Below are 22,452 nucleotides of genomic sequence, written 5' to 3'. Positions count from 1 at the left end.
TCTTTTAAGCAAAAGCATTTCACCAGTCTGTCCTACTGCCTTACACTCTAGATTGTAACCTATTTCGTTCATACAGTAAAAATAATTAATGATTTTTTTTTGCTTTCACAGCTAAGCACTATTAATTATGTAGGAGTGAGCATCAGATGTCGGGCTTTAGAACATCTTTTACAATCCAAGCAATCTGAATTTGAACTTTAGATCTTCAAATCTAAAACCTGGACCACCAGCATTTATCTTTGTCCATAAGGTGAAGAAGTCCCACAAACATTATCCCAACTTTCCTTCAATACGCCAGCAACAGTGTCCTTGCTTAACTTTCACTGATTAAAAAAGTAGTTCAGCACTTTATTATCCAATGATCACGCAAATCCTATCTCTCAGAAATAGTCCTCGACCACAGTAACTTTGGGGTTGGGCTCCCATTACCTTTGCCATTCATGTTCTCCACCAGAATGTGAATGTGTATGTTAGTTGGTGGCGCTAGAAATCAGGGTAGTCATTTAAAGATAGCAACAAAAGATCTTCAGTATAGGCATTCCAAATTGTAATACATGTTGAAATCACACAGGTGTTTTTAGTATTTACAAGCAATCTTGAGAGAAAAATTAACGTCACTACACAAAATATTTATTTTCTGAAGCAGCAAGAATTATTCTCACTTCCGATTGAAACCTTCAGTAACATTCAGTTCTGAGTGCAAATCTCCCAGATCAAGAAGGACGTCTACTTATTTTTTGAAGCACTGTGGCACTAGGCATTAGAATGGAATTAATCAAACGTTCTTCAAGGTGACTGTAATAAGTGAGGGTGCTCAACGTGGGCACAAATCAACAGTATGCATTCTTGCACATGTTCTATCTGAAAAAAAACATAGTGGCCCCTCATTGTTGGTTTGTCTTTTATCAGGCTCAATGTTATCTTCCAACATTTTAAGATTGTATAGTCTATTGCAAAGTTTGCATTGTTTGGGTAGTTTGACTCTCAGCTGATACAATGTCTGACAAAGATGAGAGATTTGTGATTTCTTAAGCATTCAGCTGTTTCATCAATTATATATTTTGGGGGTGACTATTATTTGAACTGGGTGCATATCATCACATAAGTCATCAGGGCTTGCTTGTCGTGGACCATCCTGCTGAGTCAGGCAAGAAAGCAGTACACAGTAACAAACAACTTGCTGACAGGTCACTGGCCACAAACAGCCTCTGCAGTTGGATACTAGGTGCAAGTCATTTGACCACTGAATGGTTATTTTGGCACTGCCACAAGTTGAGATATCTACCAGATTTATCAACTAAATAAAACACAATCTTGATCTCAATTTAGCTTCTGTTTCAGCCACAAAACAAACGACTGTTCTCTTAAAAGACACCAAAATGCAACACAGCATGTATAACTTAGTATCAGCATTGAACAGATCTGAACATTTTATTTGTAGCCAAGTATCAGCTAAAATTACCAGAGATACTGGATCCACAGCAGAGCTAAAATTTAAGCATATCTTATTCTTTCTGAAAGGCAGAACAACCATTAACTAATAACCATGAAGTTTAATATTAAATTGCTCTTTTCAATAACGGTCAAATATACTTCAAGTCAACGACAGATCTTTATTCAATGTCTACTTGGAGGTTAATACAAACACTTCTGAGATTAATTTTTGAAGGAAATCTTTAACACATGTTACAGAATCTTTTTTAACTTCATATAAAGCAAATTTCATTTTCCACCTCTCCAGAGTTGAATAATTCTTTGCAATACAGATCCCTTTTCGGTCCATTTTAAATTTCATTCTGATTTTCTTTCTATCTTAGAATCAACATCAGCTCTTATACTTTTAAAAAAAGCATCTGTTATAATAATAGTGTACTGCTATATTATTACTAATGGTGCTTGATTTTCTGGATTGAATGCCTATAAGATAGTATGCCTGATATTTTGCACTTTATCTAATGAGAACAGTATCTTCTTGAGCAGCTATCTGAAAGAATGCCTCTTCTTTACTCTGCTCCATTTAGCATTTGAGTTATTATTACCACTATCTGAACATACAAAAAAAAACTGACCATTTTTTTCTCTGAAACAGTAAAGCAGAATAGAAGCATAAAAACCCACATTATCACATCACATTTGAAGAACCAAACAACTATCACTATTGGCAGCAATGAAAACTTAAGGCTTAGCTATGCAAGTATTCACTGATTCACCTTTACATGTTTTCTGCTCAAATATTTCCAAATTTGAATTGAACTGTAATCACAATCATATTGACAAGCAACACAAAATTCAGTGGCTGATTTCAGAGTTATGGAATCCTGGGAAGGTTTTTTTAAATCAAGTTAACATTACAGTGAAAAACCTTACTACAAAAATTCACTGTAGTATTGGTGACCGCAATACATCAGCAATGTTAACAGTACAACAGGAACACTCTTTCTTCACTATTTGTTTGGAATTATATATTCTCCTTTAGTCAACACCATTCTAACAACAATTACCCACCTTTCATGCCACTGCCCTCTTCTTGGAATGTATTACGTGTCACTGCTTGATCTTCAAGATGCTCACTCCCACCGCTACCCGAAGAAGCAACACTGCTCTGTGGGGAGAGAGGAGCATGGTCTGATGGGATACACTGAGGTCCCCTTGCTCGCAGGTCTTCATGGGACATCCATCCATGACCTAGAGGCTGATTTGGCACATTGATTGGTGGGGTAAGAGATACTGAACGCTTCAGAGGGCTGTGGTGTGTCTGGCCTGAGAGAACTAGAAAACATATTATAACAGAATAGTTATTCATTGAAAGCAATTAAGTGTCAAAGTCTAATATCCCTAAGCCTACCCACTGTGTCAGTTTTAAACACGTACATGCTTTTGTCTTCATCATACATGGCTTTCATGAAATTTTAATCCTGCAACAATCTAATATTGGGATTTAAATTTTGTGGTCTCAAGCTCAATTTGCTTGGTTACACACGTGATATTAAAAAGTCTGTCAGTGGTTTCCTTATCCATATAATACACTAATATTCCCCCAACATGCTGTACACTGGATGGAAAGAGCTTGAGAAGCATGTAATGCAAAATTGGTCTTGAGCTTAGAAGTGCATTGAAGGTTAGAATAATGGGCAGAATTCTCCCATGTTGAGACTAAGTGTGGTGGCGGGCGACTCTGGTGGCACTTTCCCGCCGGAGTTGTGTGGCTCTGTGCCAGGTTCTGCGCTTGAAAGTTTATGCACAAGCAAGATCCCTCTGACTTTCCTGGCAGCTGATTTGTCTGCTCACCCTCAGCTTCTAAGGTCCTGGCACCATATTTCAATACTTGTCCAGCATACTCATATCACTTTCTCCAGCCCATCTGGTCTTCATGCATACTTTTCCAATAAAGGATGTGGAATCCCTTTGATCCCTTGTTTGTAAGCTTTTTGCGCAGCCTTGTCAGGGTGTGGCTTTCCTCCTCTGGGTCTTCCCTCTGCCTTCCATTGCTGATCATCATCCACCTCCTTGCCCCTCAGCCTGCCATTATGAACCCTCACACCACCTGCCCCCTCACCACCCAGGCCTGACCTCATACCACACCCTGGTTGAAATTCAGACCTGCGGCAACATGACTCCTGCGGTACTGCAGGAGGTGATAGCAGAGTGATATTGTCACCGGACAAGTAATCCAGAGACCCAGAGTAACACTCTGGGGACATTTCTATACCCTCCCCAGCAAATGAAGAAATTTGAGTTCACTAGAAATGTCCGCAAATAAGACCCTAATGACCATTAAACCATTGTCAATAGTTGTAAAAACCCATCTCATTGTCTAATGTCCTTCAGGGAGGGAAGCCGCTACCCTTATCTGACCTGGCCTTCATGTGACTACTGAACCACAGCAATGGAGGTTGACTCTTAAAAACCCTCTGAAATGGTTTAGCAAGCCAGTCGATTCAAGGACAATTAGAGGTGGGCTATAAATGCTGGCCCATCCAATGAAGCCCACATCCCAGGAATTAATTTTTAAACCCTGTCCTGATAAACACTGCTGTGTGGTATCGGGGCAAGGAGACCCCTTCACTCCCCAATCCCATACCCTAATACTGATTTAACTTGGTGACACAAGAGGGTCCATTGGTCCAGCAGCACAGTGCTGTCTATGAAAACTAGCTCATGGTAACAGAAGCAGTACCAGTCTTCCCCAGCAGAGTGGTGGAGCACATCCAGAGCAGTGTAACACTATGGCAGAAAATTGCAGTACCCACTCCAAAGTCTCTGGTGACTGGAGGACCACATCGTGATAAGCTTTAATGAGAATTCTTCAGATGCAAGTTAATGCAAAAGGCATATGTACCAGCCAGCGGAAGAGCAATCCACCATTGGGAGAAAAACACTGGATTTTATGCCAACGTGTTTCCGACTTTTTAGTTCCTGCTAGATTCACCACATCCGCCCACCACCAAACCTGTCATCAGTTGGATGGGAGAATTCCACCCCATGTCTATCCAAGCCTGAAGCTTTATTTTTCTACATACATGCAGTTCATTTACTCCAGAGCCATTATTTACGTTATTTAATTGTACACATTGAAAAATAACTTAGCAAAATTTATTTATTTTGTTGGCATAGATTTAGCAGCAGTGACAAGATCTCTTCATACGAGTCATGAAAAGTAAAAATCTTTTCTATTTCTAATTACGTAGCTTAAATATGCAATGAAACAAAGAATGGTGCATATTCTAATCAAATGTTAATCTCCATCTTTGAGCCAAGAAACACTCAAATCATTCCAAAGCTACAGTTTAAAGCATTCAGACCATTGTTATATTTTGCCCCAAAATAGCAACTAATACCAGTCCATTAATGCTGCTCTGCTAAAAAGAGATGAAGAACAGAAACCAAAAACCTTTAGAATTGTTATTTGACAAGACAATGTGTTGACAGCAGTGACTACAATAGCTACAGCATGCCTTTTTGCAAGCGTTGTTCCTTTATCACCCTCTGTTTTGCAAGCAATAAGTTTGGATGCAATCACTCTCTGTAGGTTGTCACTACATCTGCATGATTGTAACATGACACGCAATGGGGCATGTGTCAAAACTCAGATAGCCAGGCGAAGGATAGATTTGGAGCATAGTCATTATACATTTAAAAAGTTTCTATTTGCAGAAACACACATTACGTACTGTGAAGCTCCGACCCTTTTAAACTACTCTATGTATATGAGCAAAACTGAGCCTCCAATTAATATCCTCCACCTGAATATAATTAAAAACCCAATTAATATAATAATGACGACAGTATGTGGTCATACTTTAGTTACCCGCCACACAGTGATTTTAAAGCACCAGTTCTTTCAATAAATTTCAATTCAACTTTGGGTTGATAGTTATCCATTTGTAGACTTAATAATCGCTCAATAGCAGTGTCTAAGCTAAAGCTCAGGATTTCCAAGCTTGAGAGGTGGCTGAAGTCACTGTGTTGTTATCAGGGAGGATGAGAACTTTCTAGCTTATACATTCCAGCATATGGTGACTTACACAGGCAGTGAGTTCAAGATAGTGGATGGCCAACAGGAAGTATAGGAAGAGGTAAAAAGTACAGGAATCTTTAGGGTGTGTCACCTTTAAACAGATGCTCAACATTGGAGACTGCTGGGACTTATACCCTGAACGAGTGCAGTCCAGACCATGACACCAATAACTATACATGTAGGGCAGCAAAGTGTAGAAATGCAGTTATCAGAGATTCCATAGTCACTGGAAAATACAGTCATTTCTGTAAAAGTCTTCACATCATGATCCAACATGATGTTTTGTATCCCTGGTGCCAATGTAAAAGACATCATAGAGAGGGGGCAGGGTATTTGGCAGGTTGGAGAGTGTAGCCAGAAATTTTGGTACATGTTGGTACCAACAGAGGCAGGCATTAAGGCTGTACGATCAGATTTTTAGGAGTGTAGGTGGAAGTTAAAAAATAGAACGTCAAAGGTAGTGGTCTCTGGATTACTTCCAGTGCCACGTGCTTGCTACAGCACAAATAAGATAGTGAGAGTCTGTGTGTCACTTGAAGCAGGGTGCAGATGGGAGAATCTCAGATTCTGGAGTAGAAAGCATCAATTCAAGAGGGATGAGTTGCACTCCAACAGGACCGGGACTAATGTCCTCAGGGGGACTCTCACTAGTGTAGTTGGGGAGAATTTAAACTAAATTCAAAGGCGGTGAGCAATAATATATAGAAGTAGGAAAGGGGAGTAAGGTGCATAAATGTTAGAATGTTAGGCAGTGCTAGAGAAGGGAACTGTCCCATTTTAGATAGGAGTGGGCCAAAAGGAAACAGTAAGGTCTTAGTTGGATTTGGTGTAAGAGAGAAAGTAAAGAACGAATATAGTTATTGTACATGTATGTGAATGTGAGGAGTGTGGTAATTAAGATTTGGATTACTGGCACAAACTGCCAAGCGGAAATATGGTATTGTGGCTTTAACAGTAACCTAGCTCAAAGAAAGGCAGGACTGTGCATTAAGTATTCATGGATACAGTGTTCAGAAAAGACAGCAAAGTGGGGAGGGATGGTAACATTGATTAAGGAGCCATTGTAGTTCTGGACAGAGAGGTTGTCCCAGAGGAATTAAGAATCTATTTGGTTACAGCTAAGGAACAAATAGGTGCTTGGTGCAATCTATGGACCATTAATTAGGGGAAAGATGAAGAGCAACAAATTTGCAAGGAAACTACAGAGAGGTGCAAGAATGATAGAGTAATTATAATAGGAGACTCTAATTATCTAAATATAGGCTGAGATGGTTGCAGTGTGTAAAGAGTAGATGGACAAGAGTTCTTCGAGTCTGTTCAAAAAAATCTCATACAAAAGTAGATTTCCAGTCCAACGAGAAAGGAGACATAACCAAACCTGATTCTTGCAAATGAGATGGGTCAAGTGGATCAAGTGTCACTTAGGGGACAATGATCATTGTGTCATAATGTTTAACTTAGTTATGGAAAAAAAACAAAGAACAATCCAGAGTAAGAATAATTAACTGGGGAAAGCCAACTTCAGTGAGGCAAGAATGGATCTGACCCAGGTCAAGTGGAATTAAAGTTTGGCAGACAAAATAATATCTGAACAATGGGCACCATGACAGAAGAGGTGGTTTGGGCAAGACAAGATATATTCCCACTAAGAGGAAAGACTGAACAAACAAATCCAGGGCTCCCCCCACAACAAAGGAGGGAGAGATTAACATGAACAAAAAGTGTGCTTATGACAGATATCAGGTGGATACTACAACCCAGAACGTGGCTGAATAAGGCATTTGGAACAGCAAGCACGAAAGAATGAAGCAATATTATAGCTCACTGAATAAAATACAGTAGCAACATGGATTGGTTGAGTGACAGAGACACTCAGCAGTGGTTAATGGGTATTTTTCAAATTGAAGAAAGATTTGTAGTGAGATTCCCATGGGATCAGTGATGTTATTTTTGCACTTTATATGTATTAATGATCTAAACCTTGGTATATTGGGGACAATTTCAAAATCTGCAGGTGATAAGAAACTTGGAAACTTTATGAACAGCGAGAAGGATAATGCAGAACAGGCAGGTTGGTAGAATGGGCAGATGGCATTTAACGCAGAGAAGTGATTGAACAAGTTAGAGAGACAATATAAATTAAAGGGCATAATTCTAAAGCAGGTGTGGGAGCAAAAAGGACTTGGGTTTATATGTGCACAACACATCATTGAAGGTGGCAATACAAGCTGAGTGACTGGTTAACCTTGGCAAATAGAGTACAAAAATAATCAAGTTAAATGTCAAACTTATCTAGAACACCAATTCAGCCTCAACTGAAGGACTACGTTTAGCCCTGGGTGCCACTTTCAGAAGGATGTGGAAACACTCGAGAGATAGCAGAGAAAAAAAATCACAAGAATGATCCCAGGACTGAGGAACTTCAGTTACATGGATAGACTGGTAAAGTTGAGGCAATTTTTCTTGGAGAAGAATAGGTTGAGAGCAGATTTGACAGAAGTATTCAGAATCATCAGGGGCTGGGCCTGACTAGATAGGGAATAATTGCTCCAATTGGTAGAAGGATCAAGAACAAGGGGGCACAGATTTAAGGTAAGTAGCAAAAAAAGCAATGGGTCGTAAGGAAAACCTTCTTCACACAGCAAATATTTAGGATCTGGAATGCACTGCCTGAGTGTTTGGCGGAGGTAGGTTCAATCAAAGCATTCAAGAGAAAATTGGATTATTATCTGGAAAAGAAAAATGTGCAGTGCTATGGGGAAAAGGCAGGGTAGTGGTTGGCAAAGACAAAATGGTCCAAATGGCCTCCTCCTGTGCTGTTAATAATTCTGAGATTCTGATTTTTGTTCTTTACTACTGACTACCAGGAGAGTTGTAACTTATTTTATTAACTTTCATTGAAGAGTTTTGCTGTTTAATGTGAACACAACAACTTTCATTCACACATCACTGTTCTCAACAATAAACTAAATAACTTTAGATGGACATCCAAGCAACCAGAAACTACATAGTTTTTTTTGTCGAATAGAAAACACTGTCACCTCTATCATCAGCAGCTAATTATTTTACTTTTTAAAAAAATTAGACCCTTAAGTGGCTGCTTTACAGCACCACGGACCTGGGTTCAATTCCTGGCTTGAGTCACTGTCTGTGCATAGTTGCACGTTCTCCCCATGTCTGTATGGCTTTCCTCCAGGTGCTCTGGTTTCCTCCCACAGTTCGAAAGACTTGCTGGTTAGGTGTATTGGCCATGCTAAATTCTCCCTCAGTACACCCGAATAGACGCCAAAGTGTGGCGATGAGAGGATTTTCACAGTAACTTCATCGCCGTGTTAATGTAAGCCTACTTGAGACATTATTAAATAAACTTCAAAAAAAAACAGGAGGAATAAGGACATTAAACGTGCTTAGCCTTCATTTAAAATTGTATCATTCCAAATATAATTATGCCTAGACTGTGTGTTGAGTTGGGGCTGGAACCTGGCAGACTGGGAGCATGAGTTATAAATTTGGGTACACATTGTATGCAAGCTCTGGCCTTCATTTTAAACAGTTTTAAAATTGTATGAAGTGCAATCCTGAATTTACTTCTGGTGGGTGAGGCTCCCTACCGACAGTTATTCTACAGTGTAAGCCAACTGCAAAATTTCACATCACATTACTTATGTGGAAACACCACTTGTACACAATGAAATTCACAATTCAAATTTTCTACAAACTAAATGTATATACATTAGATTACCAAGCCTATATTTTGTCCTACTCTATTTTTTACATGCAGGCCATACTCAAACATAAATAAGTCACAATGTCTCACAATTACATTTTATCAAGACCAAATAATTTACCCTGCCTGAATTGCGCAGCAAGGTCACTAAATTAAGAACTACTCTACAGCAACCCAATGCAGAGTTTAAAAATACATAGTCATTTCAATGCACTTAAAATAGTAACCTTAGTTCTTAGCAAAAATGCAGAATATTCATCCTATCCTGATGACACAGTTGCCAATTGAGAGTTCAGATATGTTACGTAGAACTGCACATGCTTTTTTTTCTAGTTGTCTTTAATAACTCTAGTTATTAGTTGTCCATTTTAAGGACTGTGAGAATTTCTTTGCAGTCAAGGGTCCATTTACATTATTTGAATTAACTTTCATATTTAAACTGAAATATGTACCAATAATATTCTTGCAACACTTAGAGCATATGTTGCATTCTACATTGTTGCTATCCCACAAGTTCAGCATTGGGTGAAAAAATGCAAATTAAAAACAAATTTTAAGTAACTTGAACGCTATATTCAGTAAACAAGTGAATATTTTCTTTACCAAAACTTTCCTGACAATACACTTCCGCCCAAAAAATATAACAACCTTCCTTATGCCCAAACAATCCTCTCTTCCCAAAGAACATTCTAAATAAATGCATTATAAATGAAGGGCAACAGGGCAGTGGTTTGAAAATTACTGTGGGGGTGATCCCCTGCAAAAACAAAGAGAGATTTCCAAGGGTTCTTAACACATCTAAAATTTTAAAGAGCGTCATCTACCCAAAGGAATATAGTACTGCCTCTGCAAATAAGAAAATAATTGATAAATCCTATAAAAGGTAATTGACCTCAAATATTAACTCTGTTTCTCACTCCACAAATGCCACCTGAACTTAGTATTTGCAGCCTTTACAGTTCTGGTTATTGCAACAAAGCTCACATCGGTGAGAAAAGGCACCAGTGGCCACAACCATGTGTACACATGTGCATTAGGAAGTGCAACTGACTGCACATCAGTTAGGTCAAGGGTGAGAACAGTCACGCAGTCACACCAGAGATGGGGAGAGACAGACAGACAGGCAATGAAATTAAGGAGAGTGTGCATGAGCATGACGAGCAGAGGAAAACAGGAAAAATACATCTTGGCAATGTTAGTTTTTTTAAGCTGGATTGGAGTTCATGCTTAATAAATTTGCTCCAAAAATATCAAAGCAGTATTGATTAAACTCGCTACCAAATATTTTCCTGGCTATTTTACTGCCACTATTCTGGGAACTGAATTCCACTAACATTTTCTGACAGAGCCTTAGCTTGTGAAAGCTCCTTGAACTTTAGCCTCAGCTTTGAAAGCCACTGACAGAAAAGGCTGTTGATGACTCTGCAAACACAAAACTACTATCTTACAAATGTAAATTGTGTTACATTACAAATCCCAGTTTTGAAAAACTAACACGTCAGGCTGCATTGGAGTATTTTTTTGGTTCCTGGCACTCTTTCTACAATTGGATATCCCACATAAGATTTTAGTTTCACAAATTCCTCTCTAGCAATTTTTATTGCTATTTGTGATCTGCTCTTTGGTAGATTTGATGATTTCCCACTATTATTACGAAAATATCAATTTGCTTAAAACAAGACCAAATAACAGAATTTTGCATGTAGAAATCTGAGGTCAATAGTTAAGTTAGAAAACCTTATGAATGGAGATGACAAGGTACTATTTCCTGACATATTCACAAAACCACAAAAAAATGAGTAAGGTGACTCATTTATTAGGTTAAGATAATAACGCATGTGCACTTCAAAGTTACCATTTATCTGGCTCATAATTATTCTCATCAAGAACAAGTTCTGAACTAGTAAGGAAAAGAAGTTGTCCTGACACATACAAAATATATTTTTAACAATTATTGCTCTTAAATTTTTTCTTATTAGAACACATTCTAAGATCTCAATTCATGTGTTCTTCAATAAAAAGCAATGTACAATCATTTTCAAAGCATGAACATAATGTGCTACATTTATTAAATGCACAATCACAAAACTTTTCAAAATAACTTGCATTTTAAGCAAATACGTCCCACATTTCCCTGATGAAATGGAGCAAATCATGGTTAAAAAATCAGAACAGTCGTTGAGCGATTCTGATAAGTAGGTGTAAAGATGCATCTGTCATTAAAATTCTTTTTACCAATTAGGAATTATTTGGCTCAGGAAATAGAGGTAGTATTGTAGAGATGTTTATTTGTTTTTCCATTTCAACATTAGTGTCAATAGTATCAATTAAAGATGCCAGGTCTGTTATCGTAGTAATCAGGCACTGCTTAAAACAAACAATACACAAAATTTCAGTAAACTTAATGCAGCTGAGCAATGTTATTACAATAGTTTCAAAGATCACTGCATTTTAATTGCTTCACAATATTACTTCTAGAATTTGGTACTTCTGATTTTCCACAACCCAAATGAATGCCTTCATAATTTTTAAAAGGTTGAAAACCAAGAATCAAATCTAACCTTATTTTGATTTTAGGTGTCAATTGTACCAAAGAAAATAAATTTATTTAATTTACAGGTCACTGATAATCACATTCACATGTCAACAGTTTTGACAAAATAAAACTGATGTTTTGAACTGGCTACCATGAGTAGCTGAGCATCTAAATCCAGACAAGGGTGAAGAAAATTAGACACTGCGCAGGAAATAAAAATAAGTGATGACTAAAGGCAAGTTGGAAAGGTGGGTTTTGAAGTATCATTTGAAAGTGGGGTAGGATTAAGTGATTCGGATGTTTTTGAGTGTAAAATCTTGACGGTGGAAGATTGTTATTAAAATGCAGAGGAGTCCTTTATTGAATTTATTCTATGCATTTAACTATGGTCAGATTTTTATCACAGTTAGTAGAATATGATGGTGTAAAATATGTTATCATATTCAATTGGGAATGTGGACATTGGGACATTTTACTGAGTAGAGCATAGGAATTGCTAGACAAAGGTGACAAAGCTTTATCCAGTTCACCTTCTACCACCTTGATTGTCTAACCTATGATTCTAGTACAAAATGAAAAGTTTGTTCTTTTCTGTCTGTCCATGCCAGATCTTAGCAACTCAGTTATTCCCACTTCCCTTTCCCAAGAGGTCCCACAAATTTTACTGCGTGTTTATCCAATTTTCATTTGAAAGATAGACACAGATCTGTGTCCATGACACACAGAAAGAAGTCTCACAACACCAGCTTAAAGTCTGTTTGTTTTTTTTGTAGCAAATGCCACAGGCTTTCGGAACACGCTGTTCCTTCATCAGGTGGGGGGAGTTCTGTGCACAAACAGGGCACAAAGACACAAACTCAATTTACACGTATGGTGATTGGAATGGGAGTCTTTACAGCTAATCAAGTCTTAAAGATATAGACAATGTGAGTGGAAAGAGCATTAAGCACAGGCTAACAGGGCATGTATTGTTTCCAGACAGGAAAGTTAGTGAGATTTTGCAAGGCCAGGCAAGTAGTGGGGGTTACAGATAGTGTGACATGAACCCAAGATCCTGGTTGAGACCATCCTCATGTGTGCGGAACTTGGCTATCAGTCTCTGATCAGCGACTCTGCACTGTGTCTCGTGAAGGCCGCCTTGGAGAATGCTTACCTGAAGATCAGAGGCTGAATGCCCGTGACTGCTGAAGTGTTCCCCAACAGGAAGAGAACAGTCTTGCCTGGTGATTGTCGAGCAGTGTTCAGTCATCCATTGGCGTAGCGTCTGCATGGTCTCCCCAATGTACCAAACCTTGGGACATCCTTTCCTGCAGCATATCAGGTAGACAACAATGGCTGAGTTGCAAGAGTGTGTACCATGTACCTGGTGGATGGTGTTCTCCTTTGAGATGATGGCATCCATATCGATGATCTGGCACGTCTTAGAGGTTGCTGTGGCAGGGCTGTCTGGTGTCGTGATCACTGTTCTCCCGAAGGCTGGGTAGTTTGCTGCGGACAATGGTCTGTTTGAGGTTGTGCGGTTGTTTGAAGACAAACATCTCTCCAAGGCCATCCCCACACCCCCACTTCTTGCCTTCAAACAACCGCACAACCTCAAACAGACCCATTCTCTGCAGCAAAATACCCGGCCTTCAGGAGAATAGTGGCCACCACACCACAGCAATCGCCAAGATGTGCCGGATCATCAACATGGATGCCATCATCTCATGTGAGGACACCATCCACCAGGTACATGGTACATACTCTTGCAATTTTGGCTAACGTTGTCTACCTGATACACTGCAGGAAAGGATATCCCAGCGCTTGGTACATTGGGGAGACCATGCAGACGCTACAACAATGGATGACTGAACACTGCTTGACAATCACCAAGCAAGACATTCTCTTCCTGTTGGGGAACACTTCAGCGATCACAGGCATTTGGCCTCTGATCTTCGAGTAAACGTTCTCCGAGGCAGCCTTCACGGCACAACGCAGAATTGCTGAGTAGAGACTGATAGCCAAGTTCAGCACACGAGGACAGCCTCAACCAGGATCTTGGGTTCATGTCACACTATCTGTAACCCCTACAACTGGACAGCCTGGACTTGCAAAATCTCACTAACTTTCCTGTCTAGAAACAAAACACATCCTTTTAACCCGTGCTTAATGCTCTCTCCACTCACACTGTCTATACCTTTAAGACTTGATTAGCTGTAAAAGACTCACATTCCAATCATTATGCATGTAAATTGAGTTTGTGTCTTTGTGCCCTGTTTGTGATCCGAACTCCCACCCACCTGACGAAGGAACAGCATGTTCCGAAAGCTTGTGGCATTTGCTACAAATAAACCTGTTGGACTTTAAGCTGGTGTTGTGAGACTTCTTTCTGTTTTTACCCCAGTCCAACTGGCATCTCCACATCATGACCATCTATGACACACAGGCAGAGCTTTCCAGATCCTTATTGCATAGAAGTTTTTGCCAATTGCCCTCAATTGCGTTTTCTGGTTCTCAAGCCTAACCAGAAATGGGAAGTGTCTCGTCACTTACTCTGTCTAGAATCTTCATGATTTTGAGCACCATTACTAAATTCCCTCTCAACCTTTTCTTCTCTAAGAACAACCCCAGTTTCTCCAATCTATCTGCTTAACTGAATTCTCTCAAGCTTGGAAGCATTCTTGGAGAGCGAACAAAGGTTTACATGATCTTCACATCCTTCTTAAACCACAATGCCCATAATTGGGCAAAATACTACTGGAGGCCGAACCAGTGATTTAAAAAGAATAAGGTAATTATAATTTTACTCTCTTATGTCTCTACTTATGAAGCCTAGGATTCCATATGCCTTTTTACTCCACCTTTTCAATCTTCTCTAACAGCTACAATAAACTTATGCACATATATCCCAATTTGTCTTTGTTCCTTTTAATTTATATTGCCTTGTCTCTTTCTTCTTGCCAAAGTTTATCACTTCACACTTCTCTGCATTTAATTTTACTTGTTACCTGTCCGCCCATTCCACCAGTCTATATTCTCTTGAAGTCCATCACTACTCTCTTCACAGTTCACAAAACTACATGTTGTATGATACAATGATAGCGGAGTTGCTAATTAGTTGTGCCACATGCCCGCCGATGAAATCTGCTTGAAGACAAGCCCATGTGACCTGGGACAGAGGGCCAGGTGGAAACCTATTAAAATTTGCAAGGCTGTTCTTACAGCCTCTCAGAAACAGCCAGACCAAGTGTTTAGGGAAAAAAGCCCAAAAGCAAGTACTCCTTTACCAGGAAGTAAGTTTTGTGTAAAACACCAAGCAGTGTGTTGGTGAGGATAGGTCTCCAGTTTGAAGAAACAAGGCTTGAGGAGAGTTAAAGACCAAGACATTGTCAGAAATATCTTGCTTCTGGAAACTAATTTGATTCTGCTCAAGGGACAATAGAAAATTCACCTTGGTAGGACAGTGAAAAGAGATCCTGTTGAAGACTGGAGCAGCTTGGGATTTTCAGTATATTACTTGTCTTTTAAGTAACATTTAGTTTAGGTCTATTTTACTTTATTACATAAAAATCTTAAGACGAAATCTTGATCCTTTGCTTTGGTCACTGGAAAATTCATGCATCATTTTAAAAATTATTGGTCTCTGTGGGGATTATAACACCACCATCAGCTTAGAGACCTGCTCCATAGATCTCAGCAATATTTAAAACTGCCAAAATTTGCCCCAGTTCTCTCCTGGCAGCAAAGAACAGGAATTCCACATTACTGACTCCACTTGCCTATAAATTCAAACCTAAAGCAGCGGAAGTCACAACCCGAGGATACACTACAACAGAAACATTAGTGCAGTTTTACTCCAAGACTATTAGTTTCACACCAAGACAACAGCTATAGTATAAATATGGCTCACAGGATCTTGGTGACACCAGAACAAAGTGGAGCAAAATAAAACTCGAGGAGCAAGGCTCGCTATATTTAGGAATCAGTTTAGCTCTTCATATCCAATTTACACTCTACAAATCAAGCATTAGTGTAAAGCTGCTGTAAACGACTTTAAATCGACACCATATTTAGAATGCAAACGAATTGTTATTTTGCCTCAACATAACCTTCACATTACCTGAATATTTAGTCATTTCATATGCAAGTACAGTGCTTACATTCACACCTCTCATTAAACTTTGAATAAAACAACAACAAAAAAATGGATCTAGTAAATGCTCACACCAGGTTCTGAATCAACCATGGCACATCGTTACAGAAGTAATCCAGTGCAAGATTGCATTAGTTCATGGGAACAGGTGCCTTGAAATCTGCAAAAATCTCATTTGCATAAATCTGAGATTTCTGCAATTCCAAGCCTTATTCTGATGCATTACTATTTTCTATTCAAGCATTTCAATTTTTTTCTTGGCAGAAGCTGGAACTAGAAGAATGTCAGAGACATCTATACCACAGTCATACAGCTGCCTTAGGAACATATAAAGCAAGAGTTCGAGTAGGAACATCTAAGTGCGGCACTAAGTCTAGAAAAATGAATTGAACAAATATTGCGGTACTTCTGTGCAATGTATCAACTGAAATTCAAGGCAGCTTTAGTTTACTGTGCTAAAAGTGATCTTTTTAGAGTTAAATTGTTAAAGCACATACAAGAATCTTGAAAAGTATAGCAGAAATGTCAGAAGTAACCATTACAGAGTTAATTATTTTCCTTTAGTAACAGATTAATTTATCTAAAACTGAACTGTGTCTATCAGTAGAGAATATCAACATTTTTCCAAAAGCTTGAAAAATATTAAATCTCAAAGTACAAAATCAAATGCATTTTATACTCACTTGTGGTTGTGCTAGTCCCAATAGTGTTGATTGTTGTAGGTACAGATGTAGAAGAATAAAGTGGCAAATGTCCATTCTCACAAGCCTGGTTCTTATCTGGCCAGTTAGAAGCAGACACACAGATCCCAGAATCACGTAGACTCTGCCAACCATTGAGCTTGTCATCAGAGTTCTGTCTTTGGTGGTAATAAAGAGTTTGCCCATAATCCATCGAATCTGGACGCCCTCTGCTCTGGTTTCCATAACTAGAGGTGCGATCCTCTAAATGGTTGAGCCACATGGCTAGTGCATTTCTGTCCTCCAGTGAGGTGGCTGGATGGATCAAAGCGTAGGATAAGAGCTGTCTGCTCTCCTCAATATGCTGATTGTTCTCAATTGAATGGGCCAAGATTTTAGGTAAAAGTTTCATATATTCCATTTTTGCATCAGTATTTCCTGGTTTCAGTAATGGGAGATGAGTCAGCAACAGCATCATTACTTTGTCCTTGGATTCTTGATGCCATTGGTTAATAAATGCTGCAAAAATGTTAAAGCATAAAATATGTTAATTATTTGTGTTCTCAAACAACTAGTCCAGGTTGGGTTAGAAACTTGAAACTACCAACCAAGGCTTCACGTGTATATTTGGATTATAGTGTCATCCAAACATCTGTCACCATTATCAGTCAAATATTATTTAAATGTTCTCTTTTTATCAAGCATTACAACATCTTCCTCCTATTTTACCATTAAGTACTGCATTGTAAATAAAGAATGCGCAAAGTCTTGACAGATAACTTGCATTCCAGAAATGCACTGCTTGATAATGATAGCAATGTTGAATATGAGTTGTAAATTGCAACCTAAAGCAGAACTCAATCTTCTGTGTTGGAGGCCCCACTGTTATCAAAATTCCAAGAGCTCCAAAGCACAAGAACTTTATAAAAAAATCAGTTAAACGCAATTAAACATATTACTATTGTTGCAACGTATTGTGAAACTTGTTGCAGGCAATCAGCAAGAATTCTCCAACCAACAATGAACAATTAAATGGCTTCCTACCCAAGTGAAGCAAGTTTTTAAAAAAATCTTCCCCGCATAAATAGTAACATTTATTGTTGTCATAAGGTGGAAACGGTTCTAGAAAAATAATTCAGATGATTGACACCCTCATCACTGGCACCTTCACCTCTCCACTGTGGATGATAGGTCATGGTCACGTCTCCACGCAGGTGAACTTTTATTGAGACACAAGCACCTTTAGCAGTACCAAACAACTTTTCATGATATTTCACAGTGACTCATATTCCAAATACAGTGATCTTATGGAGAGACAAACAAACTCAGACAAATTACGGCATTTCTCCCAGAAAGTAAGCAGTTAATTTACGATTGTATTTTTTTTCTCCACATTCTCTGGTTATTTCTGGTGGATACCAGATAAAAATCCCTATCCTAAAGTTCATTGGGCACAGAATTGAGGTCTAAAAACGTTTTTAAAATGTAAACAATGTCAATGACAATACTGAAGGAAATGGTGGCGTTGTGATAATGTTACTGAAAAGTCAATCCACAGGCTGGGACTACCGTTCCAGAGACACAAGTTCAAATGCCAAGGCAACTGAGGAACATAAACACAATTAATTCATGAAACGACTGGGATTGTTGTAAAACCCCATCTTGTTCACTGTTTCCCACAAAGAAGATCTGCCATCCTTACCTGGTCTGGCCTGCAGACCACAGCAATGTGGTTGACTCTGAATCTCGCCCAAAATGGCCAACAAGGCACTAAGATCAAACAACCACAGTAATGTAGAAGAATAACGAAACAAGACAGACAACTCAATATGAAGCTCTGAAAATTACAAAAGCATACCTGCCCAGTTGACCCCGCAAAAGTTCACCTTACTAATGTCTGGGAACTTGTGCCAAAATTTGAAGAGCTGTTCCACACATTAGCCAAACAAAGTCTGGTAGTTATACTCCCTGAAGCATACCTTACTGTTGACGTCCCAGACTCCATCGTTATCTCTAGTTATGTCCTGTCCCACTGTTAGGACAGACCCAGTAGAGGTGGCGCCATGGTGGTACCATGGCAGGGACTGACTCTAGCAGCCCTCAACATTGAAGCTGGACCTCATGAATTCTCAAGGTATCAGGTAAAATATGGGCAAGGAATCGCCTGCTGATTATCAGCCATACTATCCCTCGGCCGACAGGTATTACGGCATATTAAACATTACTTAGAAAACAGAAGCTAGTGAGAGCAAAGAATGAGACCTGGGTGGGGAACTTCAATGTCCATCACCAATAGTAGTTTGCTAAAAACACAACTGACCGATCTGGACATACCTGCCAGAGAGGGCCTGCAGCATATGGAGCACGCCAACACCTGGGAAAAACATACTTGACCCTGCCCTCAGAAATCTACCTGCATCTTTCCATGCAGGAGTTACCACTACATGACCCTATGGAAATGAAGTCCTATCCTCAGAATGAAGTCACCTTCCACTGAGTTACGTGGCATTACCACCTGCTAAATGAGACAGATTCAAAATAGGTCTAGCTGCTCAAACCAGATATCACACAGATGCTTTGGGCCATCAGATGTTGCAGAACTGCACTCAACCACAGTTGTAATCTCATGGACGAGAAAATCCTTAATTCTATCATCAGGGGACCATCCCTGGTTCAATGAGCACTGTAGGAAAAAAGATCAGGAGTAGTGCCAGGCATACTTAAAAATGAGGTGCCAACCTGCTAAAGCTAAAAGACAGGACCACATGGGAAGGTGATGGTTTAGTGGTATTATTGCTAGAATATTAATCCAATAACTCAGCTAATGTTCTGAAATCCCACCACGGCAGATGGTGGAATTTGAATTCAATAAAGAGAAAACATGGAAATTAAGAATTTATTGATGGCTACAAAATCATTGTTGATTGTTGGAAAAATCCATCTGGTTCACTAATGTCCTTTAGGAAAGGAAATCGGCCTTCCTTACCTGATCTGGCCTACATGTGGCTCCAGAGCCACAGTAATGTGGCTGACTCTCAACTGCCCTCGGGCAACAAGGGATGGGCAATAGATGCTGGACAGCCAGAGACGCCCATGTCCCGCGAATGAATAAAACAAATGCATAGTTAATAGCTCTCGCTATAGCGCACTGCTTCACTAAGCACTTCCAATGAAAACTCTGAAGTCCTGCCTCTTCCAGTCTTAAATGACAGTGGACAATCAAACAACTAACTGGCTGAGGACAGCCCACAAAACAACTCCATTCCCAATTATGCACAAGCCCAACATTCTGTTCCAGTACAGCTACAACACTGGCATTTAGCAAAGTTGAAAATTATCCAGATACACCCTTGTAAAGCAGGACAATTCCAAGCCAGCCAATTATCACATCCATTGGACTACTCAGTCATCAGCAAAGTACTGGAAGATGCCATCAACAGTGCTATCAAGTGGCACTTAATCAGTTACAATCCGCTCACAGAGCTCAGCTTGGGTTCTGCTAGGGTCACTCAACTCCAGACCTCATTACAACCTTGGTCCAAACATGGACAAAAGAGCTGAACTCCAGAGGCAAGGTGAAAGTGGCGGACATCAAGGCAGCACTAAACAAGTGCGGGCGGCATCAATGAGCTCTAGCAAAAATAAAGTTAATGGAAATCAGGGGGAAAACACTCCACTGGTTGACTTCTAACAACCGCAACAATCTTCCTTTGGGCTGGGTATAACTCCAATCATCTCAGCCCCAAGACATGACTGAAGGAGTTCCTCAGGGTAAACTCCTAGAGCCAATCATTTTCATAAAGACCAGCCATAAAAATACTGTGACTACAAGAGCAGGCCAGAGACTGGGAATTCTGTAGTGAATAACTCATCTCCAGACTCCCCAGATCTTATCCAATGTCTACAAAAGCACAAGTCATGAGCATTTTGCAACACTCTCCACTTGCCTGGATGGGTGCAGCTCCAACAGCACTCAAGAAGCTTGACACTATCTAGGACAAAGCAGCCTGCTTGATTGGCACCCCAACCACATTCACTCCCTCCACCACCAATGCACAGTGGCGGCAGTGTATACCACATAAAAGATACATTCAAGAATTCACCAAGACTCTGTAGACAGCACATTCCAAATCCACCACCACTACCATCTGGAATGAGAAGGGCAGCAGACATATGGGAACACTACCACTTGGAAGCTCTCCAAGCCATTCCCCATCCTGACTTGAAAATATATTGGCTTTTCTTCACAGTCTTTGAGTCAAAATCCTGGATCACCCTCCCCAACAGCACTGTGGGTGTATCTACACTACATGATCTGCAGTGGGATGGTTCACCACCACCTTCACAAAAGCAATTAGAAATGGGCAATAAATGCTAGCCAGACATCCATATAAAAATAATCTTTATATTAAAAATGTATGGTCATTTATTATTAGGAAATAGAGATAGTTTTTAAGTAAATTATATTTATGTATGTGTTAGGAATAAGGTATGACTTTAGATTTAAATTTAAAGTTTAATTTGTGGTTAGGGTCAAGAATTTGGATTTTGTTTTCTTTCTAAAAGGTGGTGCCTGCATGTTGATTTAGATGCTTGCACGATAATGAGAAGCAAACACTAGGTTTGAAAAACTAGGTAGCTGTTTAGTAACCAGGGGCCCCAAACAGAAAAGCAGAAGTTTATTAAAAAGGTAACCCAGGAGTAAGCTTTAACAGAAACTGCTAGAACTCACACGACAATGTACAAGGACAGAAAGCCAGTCCCAGGCTAAGGAACAGGAAGTGCCAGAATTAGGGAATGAGACAGTGCTGTAAGGAGACTGTGAAATCGAAGAAACAAAGAACAGAAATCTGAGAAAAAGGTTCTGTTCAGTCAAGTTGAAATAAGGGGCAGTAAAGGACATCAAATTAAAGAGATAGCTGTAGGAAGCAGATATAAAATCAGTTTGAGAAAAACCAAACATTGATGACACCTTAATATATCTTGTGAAGCAGTGATGTTCTGTTGGTGTGTCTGGAAGCTTGAGTGTACTTGGGGTCCAGGGCAGAGGAAGAACAGAAGGAAAAAACCTGGAGGTGGATCTTTGGTGAAGCTACCTGAGGAAATGCATTGTTTGGAAGAAGAGTGCAAGGTGTATTCTTGGAGAGCAGCGTTCAGAAACCCTCATGTGAAAATCAGAGACACCAGTTGGCTCAGTGTGACAAGTTTGAGTTCCTATGACTTCGTTCAGTAACCACCTTCCTAAACAAAAAAAAATTAGGATCTACGGAACAGAGTTGCACTCTGGAATCTGACTTGCCCTGTAGCAATATTAGTTAGGATCGTATCGCCTATACAATTTGTATAGCAGTTTTTAGGTGTACTGATGGACAAAGTATTCAACTGTATGTTTTCATAGTATGAAATCAGATTTAATACCATACTAATTATAGTCAAGCAAACTGCGGATTAACTGACAATCCTAAAATGAAATGATTCAGGATCAAAATTTAGGATAATTTATCTGAGGATTGAAGTTTGAAGCATTCAACAAAAAAAAAGGAATTACAATCTACTACCTACCATAAATGATAAGAAGAAGTTGTCTCATTTAGTTTTCATAATTTTTAGGGAAAAATTGGTCTCCAATAACTCATTAAGTGCAACTCTTAGAACATCCCAATTAAATGAAAGTTCTTATTATTTAAGTAAAACAACCACAAGTAGGAAAAGGCAAAATATTGTAGATGCTGGAAATCCAAAACAGAGATCATCCTGGATATACTCAGCAAATCAGACAGCATCTGTAAATGCACCCTAAAAGGGAATTGTTGTCTTTAAATAAAGTCAGTTATCCATGACTGCCGTAAGACTGATACG

General features: G+C 39.4%; 1 protein-coding gene across 7 annotated transcripts in view; it reads right to left on the bottom strand.

Annotated features, from left to right (window-relative positions):
- The window catches only part of samd4a (sterile alpha motif domain containing 4A), a 195,265-nt gene that overhangs the window by 98,366 nt on the left and 74,447 nt on the right, over positions 1 to 22,452 (bottom strand). For 6 of the 7 annotated variants that reach the window (XM_080202731.1, XM_080202729.1, XM_080202734.1 and 3 more), the window contains 2 exons: positions 16,597 to 17,112; positions 2,506 to 2,769 (listed from right to left, as the gene is read on the bottom strand). In XM_080202731.1, the coding sequence (XP_080058857.1) occupies positions 2,506 to 2,769; positions 16,597 to 17,112 (780 nt within the window). The remainder of the gene's footprint in view (positions 1 to 2,505; positions 2,770 to 16,596; positions 17,113 to 22,452) is intronic. The other variant, XM_080202736.1, reaches the window with a different exon arrangement.

This window comes from Carcharhinus amblyrhynchos, chromosome 14, assembly GCF_965287045.1.
Source record: "Carcharhinus amblyrhynchos chromosome 14, sCarAmb.v2.hapA, whole genome shotgun sequence".
NCBI classification, from domain to species: Eukaryota; Metazoa; Chordata; class Chondrichthyes; order Carcharhiniformes; family Carcharhinidae; genus Carcharhinus; species Carcharhinus amblyrhynchos.
The sequence above is the reverse complement of the archived record's forward strand: the minus strand, read 5'-3'. Positions and strand labels throughout refer to the sequence as shown.